General features: G+C 36.0%; 1 protein-coding gene across 6 annotated transcripts in view; it reads right to left on the reverse strand.

Annotated features, from left to right (window-relative positions):
• erc2 (ELKS/RAB6-interacting/CAST family member 2) overlaps positions 1-27898 on the reverse strand; it is a 67813-nt gene that overhangs the window by 17180 nt on the left and 22735 nt on the right. For 3 of the 6 annotated variants that reach the window (XM_059537578.1, XM_059537576.1, XM_059537581.1), the window contains exons 3-13: positions 25984-26010; positions 22481-22918; positions 21826-21900; positions 19263-19418; positions 15829-15996; positions 15423-15590; positions 13641-13778; positions 12980-13120; positions 12744-12884; positions 10785-10820; positions 9414-9616 (exon numbers count right to left, since the gene is read on the reverse strand). In XM_059537578.1, coding sequence (XP_059393561.1) covers positions 9414-9616; positions 10785-10820; positions 12744-12884; positions 12980-13120; positions 13641-13778; positions 15423-15590; positions 15829-15996; positions 19263-19418; positions 21826-21900; positions 22481-22918; positions 25984-26010 — 1691 coding nt within the window. The remainder of the gene's footprint in view (positions 1-9413; positions 9617-10784; positions 10821-12743; positions 12885-12979; positions 13121-13640; positions 13779-15422; positions 15591-15828; positions 15997-19262; positions 19419-21825; positions 21901-22480; positions 22919-25983; positions 26011-27898) is intronic. The other 3 variants (XM_059537582.1, XM_059537579.1, XM_059537580.1) reach the window with 2 other exon arrangements.

Raw genomic sequence — 27898 nt, forward strand, 5'->3', positions numbered from 1 at the left:
ACAGTTCACCTGAAAATAAAAACAATGTTGTTTCAAACGTATGATTTTCTTTCTTCAATAGAAGACAAAGGACTCAATATGAGATTTTTAGTAACAATGACTCAAAATCGAATCCTTTAGAGTTCAGAAGACTTGGAATATAATAATTAAGCAGTAAGTATGAACTACTTCTATTGCATTTTAATGACTTTTTGTCCTTTTTGGCTCAACAGCATCTATCCCCATTCTCTTTCTGACAGAGCTTTCTGCCTGTTCCAGCCAAAACCAGTGAAAACTATAATAATAATAATGACATTAGTGTCCACACCAACAGATCATAATGTTCTGTTTATAATAATCATGAGCTGCAGTTTTGTTGTCTGCCAACTTGAATGCTCAAGCTCTTTAAAGCCGAATGGATTCTGGTTGGCTCTCAGTGTTTTTAATCATTCACTAACTGAACAAAAATAATTCTGAAAAGAATTTTATAAAAGAAAGGAAATCAGCCTGATAACATGGGGAGAGTAATTGATGACAGAATTTGTATTTTTAGGTGGACTATTCCTTTAATTTTGGTGTAATTTTAGAGAATGACTGCACATCAACATGTTGCAATACCAAAATCATGACAGATACAGTAATTAGACATTCAAAAGGCCCTTTGTACTGCCGCGGGTACCGCCGCCGTGGCGTCTGTAAAGTGCATTTGCAGCTTTTGACCGCTGAGTGGCGCTTTAACCAAAAGTAATCAAACAAGCGCATCAAAGCACATTTTCGCAAATAGACGTCAGTTTTGCCTCGCTGATGTGTTACATTTGACTGCTTCAGTCACGGAAAATGAAAGAAAAACACTATAGTTTAAATATTTAATATATTTAATATTTAATATTCACAGATGAAAGTTTGGTATTTATGAAGTTGTGTGCATTTCTTAGAACGAATTCAAGCAGGATAAATGTCAAGTCTGTGCCTGAGTCTGTGCTTATATTTTCTAAGCTACATGGTATTAAACCATATTTTAGATTTGACACATTTAAAAGGTGTGCAGTATTATTTATATTATATTAATTATGCGTTATATTATTCAAAAGAAATTGTGGTTTACTTTGTGGTTTACTTTGTATCGGAGCATTAAAAGTCTATTTTAGGGGGTAGGCTACATGGATTAATATGCAAAATATCAATATTTTCATATATTATGCCTATATTTTAATTTATATTTTAAATATAAATATATTTTTTCCTTTAATAAAAAAAAAATGCATTTTTGTTATTCGTTACCTGTCCTTTATTTTGACCACTTATTGGGAAAAAGACATTTGTCTGTAAACTGATTAAGAAATTGTTGCATGTTTAAACGTGAAGCACTGTATAATTTTGTTCCCATTATTTAGGCCTAATTTGCCTAAAACAAGAAACAAATAAAATTAAACCTGCATGATTAAATCTTTGAAACTTAAAAAAATGGACGGATTAATAAAACGTCCTCACGGTTAAACTCAAGTTCTCTCATTATAATCAACAAAATTCACACGATGTAAAAAAGAGCTTTAGTAATTGACAACTTAAGTGATTTTAAAGGGAGCCTTCTTTACTTGCTTTTAAAGTTGGGCAATAGCATATGGCCTAAAAAAAAATCCCAGATTTTTATTTTTATTTTAGAAAAATAAATCTGATTTATGATTTAAACCAATTTTAAATCAATATTCAAATTAGGGCTGTAACGGTACGTGTATTCGTACCGGACCGTTTCGGTACAGGGCTTTCGGTACGGTGCACGTGTGTACCAAATGACCGAATGCAATATTTTGTATTCAGAACATAGGTACATTTTCATGTTTCCAAACGAACATATTAAGTGGCGGAAGTCTCCCCGTTCAGCGCAAATCCCGCCCTGCAGCTGATTCTAACCCCTCTTTCACACCGCAAGCGCGAGCGGCGCGCAAGCAGCGCATATTTTTTCCGGCATCCATGTTAATCAATCAGTGCATTCACACCGGGACCAGGAGCAGCGCGTGAGCGTCAAGCAGGAGTGTCATGTGAACAGCAGTGCAGTGGGGGTTTCGGCGTCCGGTCTATTTTTGCTGTGCTGCTCACGCTCAATTAAAGTGAAAGCACACTTTTGATGGACAATAAATGTGATTTAACACAAAACGTGCTCAAAATGCACAGAATAAGCAGGTCAAGAGTTTTAACAACAATGCCAATGTCTAGTGTTTTCACAATTATGCCAGAAAAGAAAATTAAGTATAACAAATATGTATTTACCCATTTAAACTTTTTAATTAATCGTTTTGGGTGAAAGTATGGTGTATTGTTATAAAAACAAATGTTGAAAGAATTATACCCATTGTTTGAAATGGTTATACTGTCTGCCGAACACGCTTTGCAGCCGCTGCTGTGATGCTGTACTTATACGCTTCCAGTGTGAATACTCGCGAGAATCTGCTACTGTAGGTGACATAGAGGGAGGCCGCCCACAGACCAGGATCTGGTCTTCATGACAACAATATCTATACTTCATGTTGAGCATAAATATAAAGCCTACTGATAAAGGACACCGTCAACAGTATTGACGGCAAAATAGACTATGTTTGACAGGTGCAATATGCCAGTGTGTCACCGGCCTAAGGTTTTCAAAAGGCATCACGCGAGTGTGAACATCACTACAACTAGGAAAAAAGCGATTGTAATTCAAACGCAGCTCCTGTCGGATATGAGCAGGCCTACAAGCTGGGACTGGTAATGCTGCACTGTAATCATAGTTATTTATTTATATTTTTCATTATGTTTTATTATATGATATTGGTTTGAGACTGAGAGTATTTTATTTAGTGGAGAACTTTGCAGCAGTATTATATTTCTTATACTTTTTTGATTTTATATATATTTTATTAAAAAGTATTTTAAAAAAAGTGTAAACAAATTTTTTTAAAAAGTTTATAGTAATAAACAACCTGCAGTTGAATGTTTGCATTTCTTTCCCTTACTGTACCGAAAATGAACCGAACCGTGACTTTAAAACCGAGGTACGTACCGAACCGTGATTTTTGCATACCGTTACACCCCTAATTCAAATGACGGAGAAACTTTACAAAACAAGTTTTAATATAGTTCTTTAGCAGTCAAATGTATAACTGCAACAAGATGATTAAAAAACAGTAATGTTATTACCTTAATGTTGGAAAGACCTTTAATTTTATTTATTTATTTATTTAATACTAGCCCATCATGCATCTAACCATCCACTCAGCGTTAAGAGCTGTTAAGATTAAAACTGACAGCTCAGCAGTGAGTCAGTGTCATGGACGGAGGACCTGTTAATATATTTTCTAGTCTATATTTCCATCTCGTTATGCCGCTGGTTTAGTTTTTTTTGTTTTTATTTTTTTCTTATAGAACTTATTTGTAAATAGAGCAGACACTTTCTGTGTGTCTACACCAGACAAGAGAGTTGTCATCCGTGCCCCACAGCGAAAAGTGTGTCTAAACTTGATGACATCACACTATAGTGTCAACTCATCTGAATGTAGTGTCAGTACATTTCGTCATAAACAGAACTAGCATCAGTTCACTGATGGGGATCGTGTCCAGTGTATCCATGACTGGGTTCTGTTGTCTTTTGTTGGATCGCTCCACTTGTGTCCAGTGTAGACCTGGCGTACGTTTTTTATTGTTTTATTTTACAGCCCAGCTTGTTTTAATGTTTTTATTAAATATCTGTATTGACTGCATGGTCATATTATCGTATTATTTACTGCCATGCGACCTACAAAAGTAAAGCTTAGCGAAACGATCAACGAGCATTGCAATATTATCATATTACAATGTTATATCATAATGTTACTGTTGTTTTACTTCCTTCTTTTATCTCATTTTACAATTACATTCATTTCGCATTCCGTCCCATTGCGCCACCTGGCAGTAGTTTCGCAAATGATTTTAACACGCGACTGAATTACAGTAACCGCCGCGGCGGTAATGCCCAATTAGCCTGGCCACCTACTGTACATCAAGTGTGCAGCTATCACATGTAAGACACTATTTTGAAAGAAAATAGTGCTGAAACTATGAAACCATTAGATAAAATGTTCATGTTCTATATTTATTATTCAAAAAAAAATTTTTTTAACAGAACAGATATAATCTTAAAAGGAAAACGTGCACTCTAGTTGATGTACACATTAGCTCAGTTTCAAAGCCTAGTGAGCTTCCTTCCTATAGGCAACATAGTTTATGCACCATAGGTACACTCCCAAAAGGTTGTAGATAGACAGCAATATATGAAATATGCAGTTGTGGCCAAAATCTAAGGTAGCATTAAATGTTTCCTTACATATATTACCATTCAAAAATGTAGGGGTTCTGTAAGTAAAGAGTAGAAAATACTTTTACAAATGCACTCAGTCAAGATTTCTGTTGAGTAGTTAGCAACAGCATCCATCCTCTCTTTCAGATCTCTTGAGCACTGTTTGTGTGACTGTATTGCTGCTGGCCGCTACATTTTTTTAATCAGCCACTTATTAGGCTCCATCTTGTTTAGGATGTTGCCTATGTATACCTATGTAGACATTAGACTTCGAGGCATCTCACTAGGGTTTGGAAGAGAGTCCAACACATGCACAAGAAACAGCTTAAACAACCACAAAACACATTACACACACACTATTATTTACTGAACCTTCTCAGTCCACAGATGTTTACATCCATGCAATCTGGCACATATGTATCACATTAAAAAGAACAAAAGGATTCTTTCCTTTGCAAGAAAAACCAGTGAATGAGAGACAGCCGTGCAACAGAGGCATCAAGGCATCAAGCACACAGCAGTTGCAGACAGATAAATGCAGCCGAGCCGTGGTGCCAGGACAGAGCACTCACTTTCCCAGGAAGTCCCACACCATGCCCCCAATCTGCTGGGGGGCAGCGGACACAGATGGGGGAGGGTCAGAGGGGGCTCTGCCACCAGGGCGGGGCGAGGGGCGGGCAGCGGGGGGAGGGGGGCTGGTTCACAGTGAAGGGGGTATGAATTATGAAGTTATGGATAGAGGTAAAATGAATGAAGAAGGCAGATTAGATAGATAGATAGATAGATAGATAGATAGATAGATAGATAGATAGATAGATAGATAGATAGATAGATAGATAGATAGATAGATAGATAGATAGATAGATAGATAGATAGATATTCAGAAGCCAATGAGAGGTATGCAGAATAGGAAGATAATGAAGATGGACAAGAATTTTTGAACAAGAAATGAGTGTTTTATGACAGAAGATGAAGGATCATGGAAGAACACGAGGAAGAGAAGGAGGTCGAAAAAAGAGAAAGATCAACAGACAGAGCAGAGAAAGAGTTGGCGAGACGGTAAAAAACAAAACAGAAACACACATGGTTAATCAAACCACATTAACACTAAAGAATGAGTATGTCAACTGAGAATAAGCAACAAGACTTTGAGCCAGAGCTGGAACCTATGAGGTACTGAACTTACTGCCCAGTGCTCAAAACTATTATAAGGGCTGTTCACACTGACAGGAATTACTTCTGAATGGGAACAAAAAGTGTTCATATAAACGGCAAACTGCAGCATTTCATATTACATCATAGGTCCTGTTTACATTTGGTATTAAGATGCGTTTTGGTCGATCGTATCACAAGTGAACAACGCTGAACACAGTGTAAACAGGGTTTGAAATGTTTTGAGCTAGTCCACTTTCAAACACTTCCAGAGGTAGTCGAAAACGCATTCGATTGAATTGCTTTCATGGTGTAGATGCTGATGTGGTTGAATGTATTCGAGCAGCCACAAAAAACAGCCTACTCTCCACCTACCTACCTGTAATCATTGCAAGAGTACAAGGATGCGTGCTTAACCAGATGGGATTTAAACTTTGACGTATTGACGTATTATTCTGATAACATGAAAAAGAAACAACAGCAGTAAGTATGTAGCGTATCAGACCTGAATCAGACAAATTAACGAGTCAATCAAAACCGTGGTTGAAACACGAGCCGAATTCCTCATAAAGGCAACACGATGTTGTAAATCCTAGTGTAAGTCCTAGTGCCACAAGTCAGAAGCAAGATAACCAACCAACTATTTCACAGAACAGCTTTCAACATTAACACCACTAGAACAATTATTGACAATTTCAATTCGGAGAAGATATTGTCAAATTTGGGGCAAGTACTCAAAGAGATGGACAGTCTGACCCTCACACTTAAAGCCATGAGAGTAAACAAGATCGTTGGATTGACTTACCCCCCACCTAGCAGAACTAGACTGAAATTCCTAAGGGGACCTTTTAACCTCTGGTCCCCACAGAACATCTTTATTTCAGAGAATGGCACAAGAACTGTCTTTTAATGAACTCAAAAGGACTTCTAAAGGAATATCAGTCCATTGCTTAACTCAATATAATTCATGAAACCCACACATTTGACTATCATGTTTTTAATCTCTTATTGTGTATGCCTTTTTAATAACTATTTAATAGTTTATGGATTCATATTCATGTTTAGTATGTACTGTACATGTTTTAATCTGCTTGCTTGAAATGTTTCTGAACATCAGTTATTTGTAAAATGTATCATATTCTTGTTATAGAAATCATGTCCAAAATTATACCCTGCAAGAGTGGGAAAATTTGGACCACATGCTTGATAAGATAACATATGATTTATGATACCCCCGAGCCAAGACAATATCTAATTGGTCAAGAAATTTAAGGTATGGCCAAAAGGCCAGTTTAAATACTCAGTACACCATCAAATTTTGCGTTTAGCTTTTAGCGTTTGCTTTTCATCTGCTGCTTTTAGTCTTCACTGTTAGCGTTATTTGAGCGTGGTTCCAGCGTGCTTCGGCCTGCACGCCTGCAGCTACTTAGCCACGATGAGAAGAAACACCACCTAGTCTCGTCAAACTTTACTTCTGTTCTTTTACTTTAGTTTCTTTTCTTTTCCGTTTGAGAGTTTCGTGTTCTGAGTTTAGTTTTGTAACGGCGTGTCTCCGAGTCTGACCTCGAGTGCCCATTCAACTTCAACCAGCGCACACAACTCCGCATCGTCAGCCAACGCCCAACCATGGGCTTCCCAAGACGTCACTTCAGCGACTACTGAACTTCCAGCCAATCAGCGACATCGGGAAACCCCCTTTTCAACGACAACAAAGGGAACCCCCTTTACACAGGAGACGCAAGTAACTCCTCTAGACATTTGTACTGGTGTATCTAATATAATTTTAACCTCATTGAGGAACTCAATGCGAGGGTTAATTAAGTGATTGATGGCTGTTCATGTCTATGCAATTTCATATATTGCTGTAAACTTGGGATTCCATATTTTTGTTCTCTTAAACTCATTCTTCCCTAACGTTCTATCTTCCTGCAACTTGTGTGAATGTGTGAGTGCGTGCGTGCGTTTATGTGCTAGATTAGTTTATATGTCTTATATTTATCTAATAAAGCCTTATTCATATTGAAAAGAGAAGTATCTTGTGTTTTCTGCTTACAATTTAATGTCTTAAACTGCCGATCTTGTTACTGTGCTAATTAATGTTTTCACTATACTTTGGATATTAATATCCAGTGCAGATTTGATGTTAAACGGCTCGTTCAGTGAATCGCAGGGCGTCTCAGAGATCAGCCGTAAAACAGTGATTCTGTTCAAATTCCCTTTCAAATCTTAAATGATTCCCTATGAGCTAAATTGACCTGTTTCCCTTATAAGTACATGCTCGTGTTTTGACGCCAACAGAGGGATCTGCCCATTTGCCCTTCTCTTGACGTAATCAGCACCACGGGTGGTAATCTGGTCAGAAATGGTCAAAAATGGACAGAAGAGATGGATTTAAATCCCAAGTATAAATGGGTATGTGTCTCCACTGTCCACTTGTGATCAGATTGACCAAAAAGCATCTTATTACCAAGTGTAAACAGGACCATAAATGCATAAATCAAACTCACTTGGAATGCTGAGATATTCTAGTATGACTACTCAATGTTTTGCGTGTAGTATATATATATTAGCGCTGTCAATTGATTAACTAACTAATAACACTTTTTTTTCTGAATATATATATATATATATATATATATATATATATATATATATATATATATATATATATATATATATATATATATATACAGCATTATATGCAAATCACAATCAATGATTTATGGTCACTTTGCTGTTAGTGTGAATGCCCATTTTGGATAATGTATAACCTGAACCTAGAGTACTAGCATGGACTTAATATCATAGATGAATTGCTCAACAACTAAATAAGAATTTCGAAGAAGAGAAAAGAGATATGGAGGCAGTTGTACATGAACATGCCAAAACACACACAAATCTGTCGGGAGAAGCAATCATCACAGCACATGAAGAGAGAGGCAATACACAACCACTAAACACGAGCTCCATATCAATATTCAGAACATGTCACACAGAATACTGATGACCTCATGAATGCATGATTCCAGGAAACAGCATAAATATTTGCAATCACCATCATATTTCACCTCTAGGAGATGCATTATTGACAGCATCTCTGAGAGTACAGCATGGTTTATACTGCATCAGTAAAAAAACGGCTCTTGACATCAGCATTTTGATGTTATACCCCAGCAGAATTTTATATTAAGTACAGTAGAAACTGTCAACCGATGCCTTCAAAGCTCAAGAAAAACGGTCTCTGTCCTGATGCTGATTTATGAAACTCGTGCAGACATCAAAAATATTTTCAGCTTGTCATATCTTGTAAAATTCAATTGAGTTCCAATATTAACACTACACTACTAATGTTTGTACATATTTATTCATTGTTTACTAATACGACTGTTAACATCTTAGAAATATATATTAAAAACACAAACGTAAGCATGTGAACTGACATACAGTGTAAATTTTTTAAAACCAAATATTGTATATTTTATACCTTAAATATCTTTTTTTTTCTTTATTCCAGCTCTGCACAACTTAATTAAAGACACTTGTTGGCAGCTTCACTAACAAATTTAAATAAATAAATGAATATGTGTTTTGAAGTTATTGAAGACACGTGTTGGCAACTTTTTCTTCATTATCTTATAGAAGCCATTTATTCCTTGGGATTAAAAAGTTATACATTAAAAGTTAACTTTTTATGTCACAAGCTGACTTGTATTCTTGCAATTCTGAGTTTACATTTCACACATCCGTCCCTTTTTCTTGCAATTCTAAGAAAACTTCTTAATACTAATCTACAGAACTAATTTTAAGTATTTAAGTATATGTACTTGGATGTAAGGGTTTTAAAGACCATAAGAACACAGTCTGCACAAAAATGCAAAAATGAATTTAGTCAAGTGTGTCCAGATGTGGTAGTGTAAATGGCCCTTCACACTTTCAAAAGCATTTAAAAACTAAACAAGTGGCTTTTTCTCACCTTTCCAGTTCTGCGATCTTCTTATCCTTGTCATTTTTCTCTGTCTCCACCTCTCTCAGAATCTCCAGTAACCTCTCGACCTCGGCCTGGGATTTGCTGGACTCGTCTTTGTAGAAGGACACCTCCTTTTCTAGAAGTTTGACCCGGTCCACATACTCAGGGTTCCCACGTGAGCTTTGCTGCACCTCCATATCATGAGCCTTCTGTATGATGATCATGGGAAGGCATCACCACAGAAACCAGTTAAAACACACAGTCTCAGTCAATCAAAACTTCCCGAAGAAGCATCTTCAGTTCAGAATGCCTCTCCAGTTCATACACCAGTATGCAGACTAGAGGGCTCCACAAAGCAGATATCTAGCCAAGCTTTAAATATAAGATTAAATGCACTTATTTGTCCTGCTGCAGGTGAAACAAAATATAAGAGATCACGTTATACTATACATACAGAGGAAGTTGCAGTTTTGCATCATTTTCTTTGCAATATTGAAATGCAGCCTTGCTTAATTATTAAAACACTGCGGGCATTCTGAAACACAGTTTACACTGGCATGTTGAAAATGAATGCACAATGGATCACACACAATGCAAAACTGAAGAAAGCGACAACATAAATAATTCAAGAAATACATTGCGAGGTAGCAACAGGTCAAAGCTGACACCAGAATCACATGACATGAAAGGAAACACACATGACAGAGGAACATGCAATGCAACATGCAAACGTGGATTTAAACTCTATGGTTCAGTGGTAAGATTCTTTGCAATGCATTTGCCTTCAGAAATATGCGTGTTCAAGTATATGGGTATTAATTTCAGATTAGTAAACATTGGAAGCATGAGGAAACAATACAGTTTTTCCGCATTTCACAGAATGCCCTCGAATCCCAATTCATTCTGTTCTAATCCTGTTTTTTAGGCTATATGATTAAAACAATAAACATATTAAACAGGATGCACATGCAAGATTCTGAAAAGATCTGTATTGCACCTAAACTAAGGAAGAGTAATTTACACTTACATTTCATTTTTGTATAGCACAATTTACTATATATTATTTATATTTCCTCTAAATAACTTACAACTGTTACATCCTGTAGACCTCTTCTTATACAACAACAACAAAAACCTCCAAAAAATAGCTAGACTTCGATATATTTTTACTTGACATTTTCCATAATAATTAAAAGCTGCACCAAAAACACATATTGTATGGTTCCTGAACTGTAAAGTTGATCAGACCATAAATTAGACCCCCTTCTTTCTAAAGCAGCAGGGTTGAATTCTGATCATTTAAAGTAGAAAGAAAGTAAGAGTATAGTGTCCTCATGTTTTCAATATGTGCTAGTACAGATCCAGAGAGACACTTACGGGATTGTTCATTTGACTGAACAGCTGCTCTGCTTGCTACATTGCAAAGGAGGGAATCATGGGAAATGAGGAGGAGGAGGAGGAGGAGGATGAAGGGACTCAGTAAAACAGCACACGTTTTATCATTAGCTCTTCTTTCAGGATAATGATAATGTTCTACACAAGAGAATATACATTAAATAACTAGAGAGCAACATAAGAATAAAAAGAAGCCAATTGAGTGTCAAATCAGAGTGAATCGCCTACCAAAACAGCATTTCTGATCAACATACTATTCACCTCTGATACCCAAAAATGCCATTTAGGTTGGCGGTTCACTAGGGTTTGAGACATAGGTATTATCAAATAAGAGAAATTAGACAAAAACAGGAACTCATCACTACTTTTATAAAGTTCCCATGATGCCCTCTAAAATGCGTGACTATTAAGTTGATGCAGAAAACACATTCAATGACACAACTGGCTAAATCGTTGAAACTCATTTCAGTGGTACTAATTACAGGTTGATTGATATCATTTTTAAAAATGTAGATATTCTTATATACAGCCATAATATATACAGTGAGAGCACAGAGAAAACCTGGGATTCATTCAAAATGAACATTTTAACATATATATATATATATTAAAAACTTCACAAAAAGATTGCTATGCTTAAAATTCCATACTGGACACTACTGTTCAAAAGTCTGTGGTCTGTACATTTTTTTATATTGTGATATTATGTGTTGTGTAATATTGTGAAATAACATTACAATGCAAAACAAGTAGTTTCTATTTTAATATACGTTTCAAATGTAATTTATTTCTGTAATGCACCAAGGCTGAATTTTCAGCATCATTACTTCAGTATTCAGTGTCACATGATTCTTCAGAAATCATAAGCAGATTGGGTACTTAAACTTTTCTTATTATCATCAATTCAATGTTAATATATTTAGGGGAAATTGTGATGCATTTAAAAACACAAAAATTATTGAATAGAAAGTTCAAAACAACAGCATTTAAGCACAACATACAAAAATCTTTATCAGCACTTTTGATCAATTTAGTGACTTCTTGCTGAATAAAAGTATTATTTCATTAAAAAAAAAATCTTACCGACCCATAACTTTTGAAAGGTAGTGTATATTATAATGAACAAAAATAAATAAGTAAAAATAGATCAAACAGAAGAAAAACACCACAAATATGAAATTCCTGAAAATAATTATCTACAATTCTAAATACACATTATTGCTAAAATTAAATAATGACTAAATCAAGTCTAATTTTTACGAAGCCCCGCACATGACACGCAGGAAAAAATATAAGGCTAAATTGTGTGAACGATTTCCTAATTCATTCCCTCAATGTACTAAAATGTGCACATGATTACTATAGCGTTCCCTCGATTTACTATTGCATTCACTCGATTTATAAATTGTGCACACGATTTACTAATTCGTTCCCTCGATTTGCTAAATCGTGCGCACGATTTAGCAAATCGAGTGAACGCAATCGGAAATCGAGGGAACAAATAGTAATCGTGTGCACGTTTTAGTACACTGAGTGAACGAAGTAGAAAATCGTGTGCACAATTTATTTTTTCTTGCATGTCATGTGCGGGGCTCCGTAAATTTTAGATCTAATGCACACAGTGTATAATAAGTGTTATATAGTGTTCCTGTAGCTCAATTGGTAGAGCATCGTGCTATCAAGCGCAAGCTAGGGGGTTACGATTCCCCGGGAACACATGATAGGTAAAAAATTGATAGCCTGAATGCACTGTAAGTCGCTTTGGATTAAAGCGTCTGCTAAATGCATAAATTTAATAACTAAGAATATATGAAAACAAAAATGTGGATTTTCTATTGACAAAACTGTCGGCAGATTCTGAAACAGACACACACTTCTTGTCAATCGGCCAAGTAAAATGTCCAAAATCGAATGATCCAGACGTCAGAAGAAAAATCATACCTTCTGCAGCTGTGTCTCCAGTTTACTGCATTCCTCTTTCTTTTGCTCGATTGCGATCTCAAGGGACTTGAGCTTGGAGTCTTTCTTGAGACCTGACGAGGCCAGTGAGGAGGCGTGCTCTTTTAAATCTATGAGACTCGACTGGAGGAAGAGCAAGATGAGACGAAAGCTGACAGTCCCGCCAAAAACTCACAGAAACACAACTGAAACGGACACACATGCAACCACAGACGTACCTCTTTCTCTGTTAGCTCCACGTGTAAAGAGTTCACCTTCTCTTTTAGGTCTTTATTCTCTTTTTTATAAGAGTCCACCTCCTCCAGTCTCTCGCGGTCTTCCCTCTCCCTTTGCTCTTTCAGGCGCTCGATAATTCGCTCCTGGGACAAAAACACATTTCACCTCAACTCACGGCTAATTGAGCATGCTAAAACAATTTCCACTTCCCTAACACTCAAGGTTTATCAATAAATGTCTGTAAACGTCTTCATTCTTCACAGATTAGCAGGTAAATTCACTAAAACAATCCGACTAAAGTATTCCAGATCATGGTAGTCTCTGAGCATCTGGCCTGAATGCTGAGAAATGTGCTGTATTTAATTATGTTTCTTGGCCATATTTTCTTCATTACCTGTTTTGCATAATTACTTTGGAGAATCAGGTGCTAAAACAACACAGTATGTGCAAATAAAACTATAAGCAGACACAATTCATTTTTAAAATTTACTAAGATTAAAATACTGCTGTGAATGTGTCATGCACATGCTGTTGAAGGCAATTTCTATACTGTTTTTTATTCTCCAAACACCTAAATCAGCATATACGAGGAAGCTCTGTTTTGATTTGCTTTTGCTCTATGTTTTCATTTCCTCTTGTGATGTTTGGGACTGTTTCTGGTACCTTCTCAGACAGAGCTTCCTCTAGCGTGGCGAGGGCAGTATCAGTGTTGCTAGAGTCCGTCTGGAGAGACTTCACTCTGTCCTTTAGATTCCCGAGCTGTTTATCTTTATCCCTCAGCTGCTCCTGAAGGTTCTCAATCTGAGAGAGAAGAAAAAGATAAAACCAGTGTGTATTTAGGAAACATCAAACAGTTTATAATTTTATTTTTGGAATTGCAAATTTGCATGAAAATCTTCACAAATGAAGATAACTGTTATGAATTTTGAATTCTAAATACAATTGTCCGAAGTAAAATGTTAGGCTAAAAACGAATTACACCTCGTTCGCATAACTTCAGTGTCACCACTACTAAGATTCCATCAACTGTTTGTTAGAAAGTTGAAGTTAGAATAGTTTGTAAGAGCAAAAGTATAAACCATAAAAACTTAAAAGCTTTAAAAATTCATGAGGAGGGTATCACTGATGTATTTTATGTTGTTGAATGAAATATGAAAATCCTGCTAAAATTACATACTTCATCTTTAAAAATCAAATGGGAAGGGAATTTAAAGGGATAGTTCACCTAAAAATGAAAATTACCCCACCCTCAAGCCATCGTACAGGCATAGCTTGATATTACAGTTTATAAAGTTATGTAAATATGGATATTGTTCTTAAAAAAACGCACCAGTTCACTTCAGGAGGCCATTATTAATCCCCAAAACTATGCAGAGCACTTGTTATGATGGATGGACTTCTATTATTGGACATCTATTGGACTATTGAATATCAATTATAAAGCTTGGAAGACCCAGGACATTTTTTAATAAAACTTTGATTGCATCCGTCTGAAAAAAAAAAGACATACACCCCTAGGATGACTTTTGAGTGAGTAAAACATGGGGTCATTTTCATTTTTGGGTGAACTATCCCTTAAAATTTGACTTAAGGTCATGCTATGTTGATCGCTGTAAGAGCCCTGCTAAATAGTTCTAAAGCATTGTCAAAATACCAAGGACAAACGTCAAATAATAACAAATGACACTGACAATGAGAAACATTAATAAGTCAGTGTTGACTGACATGAATTGATGTATACTGCATTTACTAGAAGCCATCTTACAAACAAACTGTATGTACTCAAGGCCAGCTTACAAAAATGGATAACCTAGTGTAACAGACACAGTACCTGGACATCTGAGTAGTTTATATGGTCTTTTGGTTCATCTTTCACCTTGTTTTCCATTTGAACGGGCTTGTGTTGAAGGAAGCCTAAGGATGTTTCAGCCCACAATGTCTACTGCTGACTATGAACCATGGTGGTTAGTCTCTAATGGTACGGGCGGCAGCTCATAGGACTATTTATGCTAATGATGTTCTGTATGGTTAGATAATGGGCTCGATTTCACTTCCTTTTATCCCCCCACTTTTCTTTTTGATGAATGGTGCAATCTCCCTTTACCCACAGTTATGGAGCTGTATGAAGTTGTTTCAAGAACAAAGGCAAAAGGAACTACTTGGTTGTTTCTATATGTAAATATTTAAGACATACAGCAGGTTGCTTGTAATGTGACTTAGAATATAAGATATAAGGGAACAAACCAGCACAAAGAGCAAGAGATCAGAATTTAAAGTATCTGACCAAAGCCACTATATAGGGGTGCAACAAGTTAAATCGATTCAAATCCCCTTGCTCTAGCTCAAATCACACTTCTTGGTACTGCTTTACAGTTTTGACCCCAATCATTTCTTAATGGCCCATGGAAACTGGCCTCTAACCTTTGATTCCCAAGTGAGAATTACCTTCTTCTGCAGGACGTTTATCTTGCGTTCTTTGACTTCCAGCATGTCTTTCATGTCTCTGATCTCCCCGGCCAGTGTTCCCTTCTCCTCTGTCAAGTCTTGCAGTTGCTTCGTCTTCTTATTAAGGAAAGATTCCTTCTCCTCCAGACGCAATCTAAGAGCGTCCACCTAAACAACACACCATGTGCATAGAGTTCATGTAAAGCAGGAGAGATGTGTCTTCAAGTGCTTATTAAAATAATAATAGTAATAATATTGCATTTAATTTAAATATCATATAATACTTTACAAGAACACACAGAATTGTAAGTGACACGGGTTGCACCAAGGTAAATGTTAAAACTTAATAAAAATAAAAATAAAGAAGTAAAATAGGAAAAAGAAAAGAAAAGAAAATATTCTTAACCTCTGTTTGTAGGATGGCAGCGCGTTGCTCTTTGGCAGTGAGGGACTCTTTGAGCACTTCAATATGCTGTTTGCAGTCTGAATTCTGATTATTCAGAGTTTCCAGTTTTGTTTGTAGAGCTAAAAGCTCAGACTCTTTTTTTGAGAGCTCCTGCTTGAGCTGGTCAATCTGGAAGAGATCGAGAAAGCAGGAACAGAGAAAGAAAATCTTCTGTTATTTATAGGACAAGGAAATCATTTAGGACTATCTAGACAAATTATATTTTTAACGAATCAAGTCATAAAATGTGTTAATCAGCAATGTTTTTTTTAATAGGAGAGCTGAAATGAGTATGGGAGTTTTCTTCTCTACATCTGTTCTCTCCTCACATAAAAGATGGATTTCAGAACGCAATCCCCATTTAATATACATCAGCCATATCAATTATTGATAAAATGAGTTCTAAAAATATCCCAACAAAACCCCCAGCTTATTCACAAGCACGTTAGATACAGCAAAGGCATGACAAAAAATAATACCCACGCACATGTGCACAAAAATCCACTAACCAATGAGATTATTCTGTCAAGAACCAAGCCATCAAAACATCATTAAATATCAGTTAAAAAGAATAAAGTCAGAATTAGGGCTGGGACAACGCGTCGAGGTCATCGATGACGTCGACGCAAAAAATACGTCGACGCAAAATATGCGCATCGATTCGTCGACCTGTTTTTATTTCTCTAAAAAACGTTTGCAAAACGTTTACCTTATGTGCGCTGAATATACGCGATGGCCGGATCAACATTCTGTCCAACGTTATATAACCAATCCAGGGGTTTTTCTGCATTGATCTTTTTTTTTGGCGGCTGTCAAAGCCTTATTTGATCGGTGAGTGACAGTGACAGGGCGCGTACGAGAGAGAGCCCCGGCTGCGCGCGCACTCACAGTCTTCAAACAACACGAGCGCTTCTTGCTCTTTCCCTCCCTTGTGCATATTAATCAAAATCATTAAACACGATAGAAAAAGGGCGAAACACCAAAGTTTCACGCGCGCTCGCGCACTCACAGTCTTCAAACTACACGAGCGCTACTTGCTCTCTCCCTCCCTTGTGCATATTAATCAAAATCGTTAGACACGATAGAAAAAGGGCTGAACGCCAAAGTTTCACGTGGAGCATTCGGAGATTTTTTTTTCTCCATGACAGGCTGCTGGCTCCCACTGTTAATCTTTTTTTTTTTTTTTTTTGTAAAAGCACTCTCTGTATTAGCTTAAAGCCCTCAAGTTTACATTTACATACTGCATTCTTTCAATTGCTCTAAACAAGTATTTTGGGTGACCTTTTTTATTGAATACTAGACATCAAGTTGTTGTTATTTTCATCTGAAAGAACTTCTTTTTTCAGTAAGCTAGGCCCTATGTGTTCAGTAAGCTTGTTTCAGTAAGCTATGTGTTTTCAAGGTTTCAAGGTTTTATTGAATGCTATCTCTATACAAGTGCAAAGTAATGCATTCTTAGTCTTAGTCTTTTATTTTGTAATTTTAAGAGCAATAAACATATATTGCAATGTTAAGGAATTGATGGTTTTTTTTCATTCAGATATGAAAATCAACATGTATAAATTGTTAGTCAATTAATGTGGAGATAATCGAAATCAAATCGGTCTGAAAAATTAATCGTTAGATTAATCGATGCATCGAAAAAATAATCGCTAGATTAATCGTTTAAAAAATAATCGTTTATCCCAGCCCTAGTCAGAATCCCAATGTGCATCTGTCATATTTAGTATGCATGTGTATAATTAGCACACAGCCAAACCTTTGTACATTGTTTGTTATAGTGGCCTGGACGGGAGTGTTATTTTAATATTTTTTTATATACAAGTATAGCATTTATTGATATGAATAATTCATATAATTAATAAATATAACTAATTTATTAATAATAATCAGCTCTTATTTTTTACAGATTTCTTTTTAATTTTACTTACAGTTTTAGCAATTTTGTTGTGTGCTTTTTATGTCTATACTCTGAACAAAATTATAAATGCAACACTTTTGTTTTTGACCACATTTTTCATAAGCTGAACTCAAAGATCTAATACTTTTCTATGTACACAAAAGGCCTATTTCTCTCAAATATTGTTCACAAATCTGTCTAAATCTGTGTTAGTGAGCACTTCTCCTTTGCAGAGATAATCCATCCACCTCACAGGTGTGACATATCAAGATGCAGATTAGACAGCATGATTATTGCACAGGTGTGCCTTAGGCTGGCCACAATAAAAGGCAACTCTCAAACTTAGTTTGTCATCTAATACTTGTATTATTTCACCTTCATTACAATTACCGAAAACATTTTCTAATAGTTTTACAACAACATTACTGGACAGCACACTATTTTCAGTTCTTTTTAAAAAATACAAACTGGAAACTGTGATTCAGCCAAAGTTTGTGAAGGAAGAATTTCTAATAAACCTACATTAAATACACTGAAGTGATTTGACAGGAAACACTGTCAGCACAGCCATGATAAATATTAACACAGATCCTACAGACTCTTTTTTAATACTGCTGCTTCCAGCATTACTCAGCAAACCTATCATTACAATTCCACAAGACATCCGCAAGGATGTTCTCTGCCACTTCCCTGACACTGGAAACCCTTTACTGCACTTAAATATTCGTGAAAAGTCACATTTATCATTTGAAAGAAGATAAGTATGGACTGATAGCGACATTTTGAATAATATCAGGAAATATGAAACAGCTTTCACAACATTTTTCTTTCATTAACAAGAAACAGGATATTCAAAGTGAGAAAACAAGGGTGGAACTTTTATCTATCAAGAATTGATTGGATTATGCAAAGCGTCAATTGCAGTGGAGGGGTTGAAAAACATGAACAGTACAGTTGTTTCAATGACAAAGCAAGTTTTTACATTTTAAAGCAAGATTACATAGATAAACATTCAAATTTGGGATAAGAAAAAAAAATCTCCAACAAATTATCCAAAACAAAATTAGGAATATTTATTAAGAAAGTAAGTACGGTCAATATTGATTTCAAGTTTACTTTAAACAAGAAATCTTGCTCATATAATGTAAAATTACAAGCTTCAAGCCAAAATATACATCTTCAGGCTGCTAGCAATAATTAAAGGAACAGTTTATCCCCAAAATTGCTCAAATCACCTACATTTTGGTATGCTTTTTAATGCCTGCTTTCCAGAAGACTGTGTGGACTTTTTTATGATGGTTTTTGCAGTTTTTTCTTTTCTGCTCAACAAATTAAATAACAGCATACAGGTTTACAACCACATGAGAGTATCCCTTTAAAAAAACACGTAGATAATAATAAGAATTATGCATTTTTACTTTATCAGTTACCTAAACACAGATTTCTTTGTGTCTCTAGCGGTTTATAGTTTAAACTCCTTGAAGAAAAAGTTTACCTTGGTCTTCATGAACTTGGAGTGATTTTTGTAGACCTCCATCTGTTTGATCTCCTCCTCTCGATCCTCCGTGTTCAGCAATCCATTCGCCTTCAACATATGTATCTCATCCTCCAGGTCTCGAATGTTGCGTTCCAGGGATGCGATTTTGGTGTCCTGGATAAACAATTTAGTGGAAAAATTAGCGACGCTGTGCTCCATCATCTTAAGCTAGTATGACAACTTTGGTGCGATTCTACGGACGGAAGCATGCCAAACCCAATTCCCAACAGATGGGATCAAAACAAGAGGAAGACTGGGATATGCGAAACTCTAACATCTTGCAGCATCGCCAGTGAGTAGCTGCAGTACTGCTGCATAGCCAAAGCAGAATCTGTCTCTCTCATGCTAATGGATCAGCATGTAATCACCATTTGATAGTATTGAGCGCACATCCAGCCTGGGTGGAGAGAGACGCTCTGGGAAAGCGAGCTGTGCGTGTGCCTCTTTGGACTGCGAGACAGAAAGTTGCAGTGTTGCAGCTCCTTCGGCTTTTTAAATAAATAATACAACGTCTCTGGCATTAGCCGTGGTCCATCTCCCATTTAGACACAAGAGAACGTTTGCGGTTCCTTCTCGAGTGCTCTCTCCGGTAACCCACCCTTCCTGTCCACTCTCTCTCTCTCTCTCTCTCTCTCTCTCTCTCTTGCACTCACTCTCTCATCTTTTTGTTTTCACAGACATCAATAGGCCTTTGAAAACCAACATCCCTTTTCCCGCATATTGCACACAGAGAGTCAATTCCTTAGGCAAAGCGTGAGGCTTATCGTCAATATTTTGAAGGCTCTAAACTCTAAATCCTTCATTATTTAAATGCAATGTAACATTATACCTTGTGGTGCTACGAAAGATAATATCCATCATCAGAACATAAGCAAACAGATCACATTGCTCTCTTTCCTGTCATCCTCTCCCACGCCTGCATTCATGCTCTATGTGCTGTAAACAACTCCACCTGTTCCCATGACACCGGAATCAACATCCCTGCTCAGCCAATAGGGCGAGAGAACACTACCAGTGATGCTAAAGGTTAAAAGAGCAATGGAAACCAGTACAGGTGGAGCGGATTTTGCGCTTTGTGGTTCGAGGAAAATGCATCAGCTGAATTAGCGAAGTTACACTTTGAAATAGGAGTCTATCACTTCACCACTATTCACCACTGCATCCATGTGACACAAAATGCTTTTGAATGCTGGTGAATTCTGGGTAATATTTAGCTCCAATCAGAGTGGACCAGAGTGGTGTGTGCGTGCATTGCATGAGCTCATGCTTTATTTTTAGAGCGGTGTGTAATGCTTTTGCTGGCAGGAGTTGCTCTGCCTGTGAGCGCACAAACCCACTTACGGTTTCATTCAGCCATTAAAGCAGCATGCTGCAGTGGCTTTGCCATTAGACATTTCTCTTGTCTTTCTGGACCATCTCTGTTTGCCTTTTCTGCCTATTGTTTAAGCAGAGCATGCCAAATACAACTACTCTCTCTAATGACAATACTAATTATATTTTAAACTATTCTTTCATGCTCACCAAGGCTGCATGTATTTGGCCAAAAATACAATAAAATCAATCATGTTGTGAAATAGTATTAAAAACCGGTATTACACTTTAAAATGTAATTTATTCCTGTGATGGCAAAAAATCCATAAATCTAGTCTTCATTGTCAAATGATCCTTCAGAAATCATTTTAACATGCTAATCTGCCGCTCAAGAAACATTTCTTGCTAGCAATGTTGAAAAAAACTAAACAAAACTGCTTAATATTTTTAAAAACCACGATAGAGTACATTAGCAGCATGTACTTTAAAGAGAAATCTTTTGTGACATTATACAGTCAAAACAAAATTTATTCAGACACCTTCAACATTTCTCACGTTGCCAGAGTTTATCCGCTATAGTTTAGAAAATGGTAATAGAATGTGACAAGAATTCAGAGTTAAACTGTGTCAAAACAAATTCATCTTGATAATGTCAGATAACTTTGATAGAAAGATAAGTAATGAATAAGGTTGAAAAGCTGTCAGCTCTTAAAGTTAAGTACACAATTAGATAATACCAATTTAGTTCAAACAATTACTAAGCAATGCTTAATCTAATTAATTTGGTTCAGTCTGTGGTTTCAAAAATCACTTTAGCAATTAAAGAAAAAAAAAACCTTAAGCAAAACATGGACAGGTCAAAGTGCCTGAATAATTTTTGGTCACAAATGTTTTATCAATTTTTTTTTTGCAGTTATTCAGAATTTTGGGGTATAATATGTCACAGTTCACTTGTGCTATCCTCACTTGCATAAATGAACTATAATGTCCTGCACTCACTAGTAAAAAAATATTAAACAATTATATCTGGTGTCTGAATTTTTGGTTTGATTGTAAATGCATTCACTGTCACGTTTGATCAATTAATTGCATTCTTAAATTCATTTTTTAAAAAAAAATCCTACTGGACTTAAACTTATGAACAGTATAGTTTATATATATAGAAGAGCAAGAGGCGTATATAATATAAGAAGCATTCACAGATGTTTACCTTCATCTCTATAATAGTCTGAAGAGCTTTAGTTTTTCCAGGGTCTGGGTGAAGCTGGTTTCTCCGATGAAGCTCCTAAAGAAAAACAAAGATTATAATTAACATAATCATAACTAACACAATTGAGACATACACTTTAGTGATGTGTTGATGTGTTGTTGTTTATAACAACTTGTTATAGTGCGAAATTCAAATCCATTACGTAGCCCTAACCTTAAACCAACCCAAAACATCAGAGAGCAATTATGTCAATCCGCTAACATGTTTTACTTCTAAAAATCTTAATTTCAATCTGCATTCTTTGACATTTTTATTGTTTCATTCTATTCCCTTTGAGCTCATAGTGAATTATCTGAGTGGTTGGCATGGATCTCTTAATGTTTTTCCCTTGGCTTTAGATGACTCAGACACCGTATGCTGTTATTGTCCTAGTTGCATCTAACTATCCATCTGACTATTATGATGGCAAACCACTTAGCCTCAGATTGCTCCATGGAGACTGTTCCTGAATTATTTTATTTCTCTGCTTTGAATGTGTTGCATGTTCATGTTTGAAAACACTTATTTTTGCAAGTTTACATCCATTACTAAAGTCCATTTTTAAGTGACATGCATGCTCCACTTTCATCTGAAAAGTCTGAGTAGAACCTGATACCTCTCTCAGATGGATGTTTTCCTTCTCCTTTTGGTCTAATATCACCTCAAGGTGTCCCAGCTGTGCTTCAGCCTCTGCGATACGCCTGGCTCGCTCTTGCTCTTCTTCATCTGATGCTCTTCCTGAGGCTGATGGAAGTCCTTTACTCTGCAGCATCTCCAACAGCTTTTTTATGGACTCGTCTCTGGCTCCTAGCGTCTGTTTCTGCGTCTCAATCCTCAGCTCCATCTCTTCCAGTGTCTTCCTCAAGAGAAAGAGCTCTTTGGCCTGACGGTCGTGTTCAGCTTGGAGTCGACGGAAGTTCTCCTCGGTTAGCTCGATGGTGGTGAAGTGCTCACCACCACTGGCCCGTGACCCGCTCTCCTGCTGGAGAAGATGGTTGAGATCACGTTGAGTCCTCAACTCATCCTGCAGGGCCTGGATGGTCAACTGGAGGTGCTAGAAACAAAGGAAACAAAAGCAGAAATTAACAAAACAGGCACTGGGATTCTCATGTAGACAATAATCAGAAGGTATACTCAACCAGACCCATTCAGAAACCCATGTATTGATATCAGAAATTTTAGATTTGATTTAGAAAACGGTTATATAGACCTCACTGTGATGTATAAACATATTGATGACAAATTAAATAAATTAGTTTAAGATGAAGTACTAAAAATACAATTTAAGCTGAAATGGAATTCAATAAATAAACAAACAAAACTAATGAACTCGACAAAAGCACATAACAAAAAGACTAAAACTTCAACTGAAACTATTAAAAACTGTTTTTGGTCATTTAAATAAAGTAATACAATTAAATATAAATGTCAAATTAAAAATTATAAACGTTGCCTTGTCAACTAAAATAAATAAGATTAAGTTGAAGTAGCCTACTAAAATTACTAGCTAAAATGGTAAATTAATAAAGAAAAAACTATTAAACATAACAACAGCACATAACAAAATTGCTCAGCTTTAAAATTAAAATTAAAACTTTAAAAGCAGCACTACAGGTGCATCTCAATAAATTAGAATGTCGTGAGAAAAATTTATTTCAGTAATTCAACTCAAATTGTGAAACTTGTGTATTAAATAAATTCAATGCACACAGACTGAAGTAGGTTAAGTCTTTGGTTCTTATAATTGTGATGAGTTTGGCTCACATTTAACAAAAAAACACCTCTTTTAGTGAATTGTTGGCCTTCTGGAAAGTATGTTAATTTACTGTACATGTACTCAATACATGGTAGAGGCTCCTTTTGCTTTAATTACTGCCTAAATTCGGCTAGGCATGGAGGTGATCAGTATGTGGCACTACTAAGGTGGTATGGAAGCCCAGGTTTCTTTGATAGTGGCCTTCAGCTCATCTGCATTGTTTGGTCTCTTGTTTCTCATTTTCTTCTTGACAATACCTCATAGATTCTCTCTGGGGTTCAGGTCTGGTGAGTTTGCTGGCTAGTCAAGCACACCAACACCATGGTTTTTTAACCAACTTTTGGTGCTTTTGGCAGTGTGGGCAGAGGCAAATCCTGCTGGAAAATGAAATCAGCATAATGGACAGCAGAAGGAAGCATGAAATGCTCCAAAATTTCTTGGTAAAATTTTGCTTGACAATCCTCATAAGGCTGTGGTTCTCTCGGTTAGTTGTGCATCTTTTTCTTCCAACCTTTTTCTTCCACTCAACTTTCTGTTTACATGCTTGGATACAGCACTCTGTGAACAGCCAGCTTCTTTGGAAATGAATGTTTGTGGCTTACCCTCCTTATGAAGGGTGTCAATGATTGTCTTCTGGACAACTGTCAGATCAGCAGTCTTCCCCATGATTGTGAATTGGTGGGTTCTTGTTAAATGTGTGCCAAAATCTTCACAATTAAAAGAACCAAAGACTTAAACTACTTCAGTCTGTGTGCACTGAATTTATTTAATAGAGAAGTTTCAAAATTTTAGTTGAATTACTGATATAAATGAACTTTTCCACAACATTCAAATAAATTTCGATGCACTTGTATGTAAATTTTGGCGCTCTAGATGTTAATAAACAGAACTACATGCATCCAGCAGAAGTACATTCTAACCAGAACTACTTCTCCAAGTTTATGTCTATGGCGATACACACAGGTATGTTACTATGCAGCGGTGACGAGCCGAACAGTCAAACAAGCGATTTGATAGATGAATTTATGATATACCTGCTCATTATATACATTTTGCACATTTTGAACACAGAAAAAATAATATAAAACATGATTTGGACGAATGAAATTTCACTTTGGGCTTGCTAGAAATTATAACTTAAAGCACTGCTGTATTGTACCTGGTTTGAGTACAGATTACAAATTAAATGGTTCAATTTTGCATTCATAAATCACAATGACTTCTGTATTCCATTTGACTGCTAATTAAGAGTGAGATCATTATTAAAAGGTTAATTTATAGTAGCTAAAAATTAAGTAGCCAATTTAGCAATATCTGGATGTATATTTTAGTGAAGGAATCCAAATGAAGGATACAGTGGGAAAACCACAGTGAGGTCTATACTAGAAGAGGAAACAGGAAACTATAAGGTTTCTCTTGAGAAAACATTAACTAATAACTCCTTAAATAAGGTTAACGACAAAAAAATAAAAATAAAAACTGTGCTAGAAATAGTCACAAGATAATGAGGTTTTCGGGTCTACATGGCACATGTGGCGCCTTCGGCAGAAGGAGAGAGTACTGTAAATGGGCCCAGAACTGGATCAGGTAATCCACACTCATGTCAGGAAATTTAGTTCATTACACATCCTTCCGCTATCACAAACAGAACACACAATTCTGACAGAAGAACAGGTTAGAGGATCACAGGCATGCTTTTGGTCAGGATTTTAGTAAAAGAACCAGCTATTTAAGGCCGGCTATACCCCAACTTAGCTTATCTTGAAGGAACATGGAAGAGAAGATAAGTGAAAATGTTCCTTATTGAGGCTGTGCTTATATAATGATCTGATCCATTTAAAAGTGATAATTAAAATAGCAATGGTCTCAGATCAAGTTAGGGATGCACTGATATAACATTTTTGGCTGACTTGCAAATGAAATTAATAAATTAATTAAAGCTAAATGAAAATATTTCTTACAAAAACAAAACTGGTAAAGATAACAAAAGCAAATAATAATATTTCTAAAACTTAAACTAAACTTTAAAATTGATTTTTTATATATATATTAAGTTTAGAATAATTCAACCATAACCCTGCTCTTCATCAAAAACATTACAAAATCATGTCCCATTAAAAATGTTAACTGAAATCTGGTTGAAAAATAAAATAAAATAAAATAAAATATTGGCTGTTACTGGTCACGGTTATTGTGCATCCCTAGTAGATAAGACAAACACTCAAAGAAACCCATGAGATCTGAATCTAAGGATCAGGTTTAGGGTACAATCTGGTTTTGTTAAAAGATCAGGGACACATTTCACGCCAATCGTGCGGTACCATGTTCTGCACACGCTAGCGGTGGCGAACATGACAACAAACCTTTGTTCTCCTGGCGTCCAACAGGTGCTGCATGATTGTGGAGTGCAACAAAACAGAAACAATGAAACACAGCAGAGTGAGTGCAGAAAGAGATGGACTAAGCAATGGCACACAACAAAAACAAACTGATAGCATTATTCAAAGGATTCAATTACAAAGAATAATGAGGCATTTTACATTTTAGGTCACTGCATACAAACACATTGCTAATAGAAAAACCATAACAGAATGGAAAATACAATTAAAGACCAGAGGAAGTCATAAAGCTAACGTGAATGATCATTCTGGAAAGATGTCAGTTATCAAATAGGATAAATGTGCTGTGATTTATTTGTGTTGTGGCTTTGTAATGCCTTCCTTTGACCAGCAGGGGGAAGGGGAGTGCTGTTTCAGACTCAGGAGTGAAGTGTGAGCTGGCTTGTGCCAGCCTGCCTTAGTTCCGGAACAACAGGCACTCAGTCTAATATAAGAAATGCCGTTTTGGGCTGGTACACCTCTGCCATTATACATTCCCTTCACACACACACACACACACATACACACACTATAAACACAGAGGACTCATGCAAGCTGCTAAAACAACATTTTATTGTGTTTGATATTCGATAATGCATACATAGTGCACATAATTCATACACACACACACACACACACACACAGAGAGAGAGATAGATAGATAGATAGATAGATAGATAGATAGATAGATAGATAGATAGATAGATAGATAGATAGATAGATAGATAGATAGATAGATAGATAGATAGATAGATAGATAGATAGATAGATAGATAGATAGATAGGACACCCCTTCTCATTCAAAGAGTTTTCTTTATTTTCATGACTATGAAAATTGTAGATTCACACTGAAGGCATCAAGACTATGAATTAACACATGTGGAATTATACATAACAAAAAAGTGTGAAACAACTGAAAATATGTCATATTCTAGGTTCTTCAAAGTAGCCACCTTTTGCTTTGATTACTGCTTTGGCGCAGCACCCCATCACTCTCCTTCTTGGTCAAATAGCCCTTGATGCCTTCAGTGTGACTCATAGTCATGAAAATAAAGAAAACTCTTTGAATGAGAAGGTGTGTCCAAACTTTTGGTCTGTACTATATATATATATATATATATATATACACACACACACATATATATCAGTTATTGTTTTTTGTTTTTTTATCAATTGTAAATTCATGTCTTGTCACATTTTCTTGGTCACATAAACTGTACTTACACTATTAAGAAAAAAAATATCTATTTTATATTTTTACATTAACATTGTAATCAGTATTCTATTTATTAAAGCCAAGTATGAGTTAAGCCAGTGTTTTTAAGCATTTATCAATATGTTTCATTTGTGAACTTATGATCATCTTTTCTTTTTAGTAGTTGACATCTAAGTATTTTTAAATTTCTTGGATCATAAGTCATCAAAACTTGGACAATATTGGCCACAGATGCAGAGATTTGCTTTAATTTTCACCAAGCTGATTGCTCAGTAAAATCTCCCACAGATCAGGTTTTCATGGCATTTTAAGTCTTAAATTATTATAACAAAGAGGTTATATCTACGTGTGATACTTTTTACTTAGTCTTCCCTTTAGTCTTCCCTTTAATGCCATTATAATCTGATTCTGGAACCCAAGAGGCGGGATTTATCGAATTAACCAATCACAGCCAAACATAACCGATTATATCAATCATATCGTGATGGAGACATTGCCTCCTCTCAATAGAAATAGAATTTCTTTGTCAAATATGACCTGGGCGTGGTTTTGCCTGGTTTTTTTTAGATTCACGTATCCTTATAAATGTAACTACAGTACCAATATTCTATCTTTAAAAATAACTAATTGGCATTTATGACTCTTTTATGTGCTGATACTGCACGCCGTCTGCACTCATTACCT

Source organism: Carassius carassius, chromosome 44, assembly GCF_963082965.1.
Source record: "Carassius carassius chromosome 44, fCarCar2.1, whole genome shotgun sequence".
Lineage (NCBI taxonomy): Eukaryota > Metazoa > Chordata > Actinopteri > Cypriniformes > Cyprinidae > Carassius > Carassius carassius.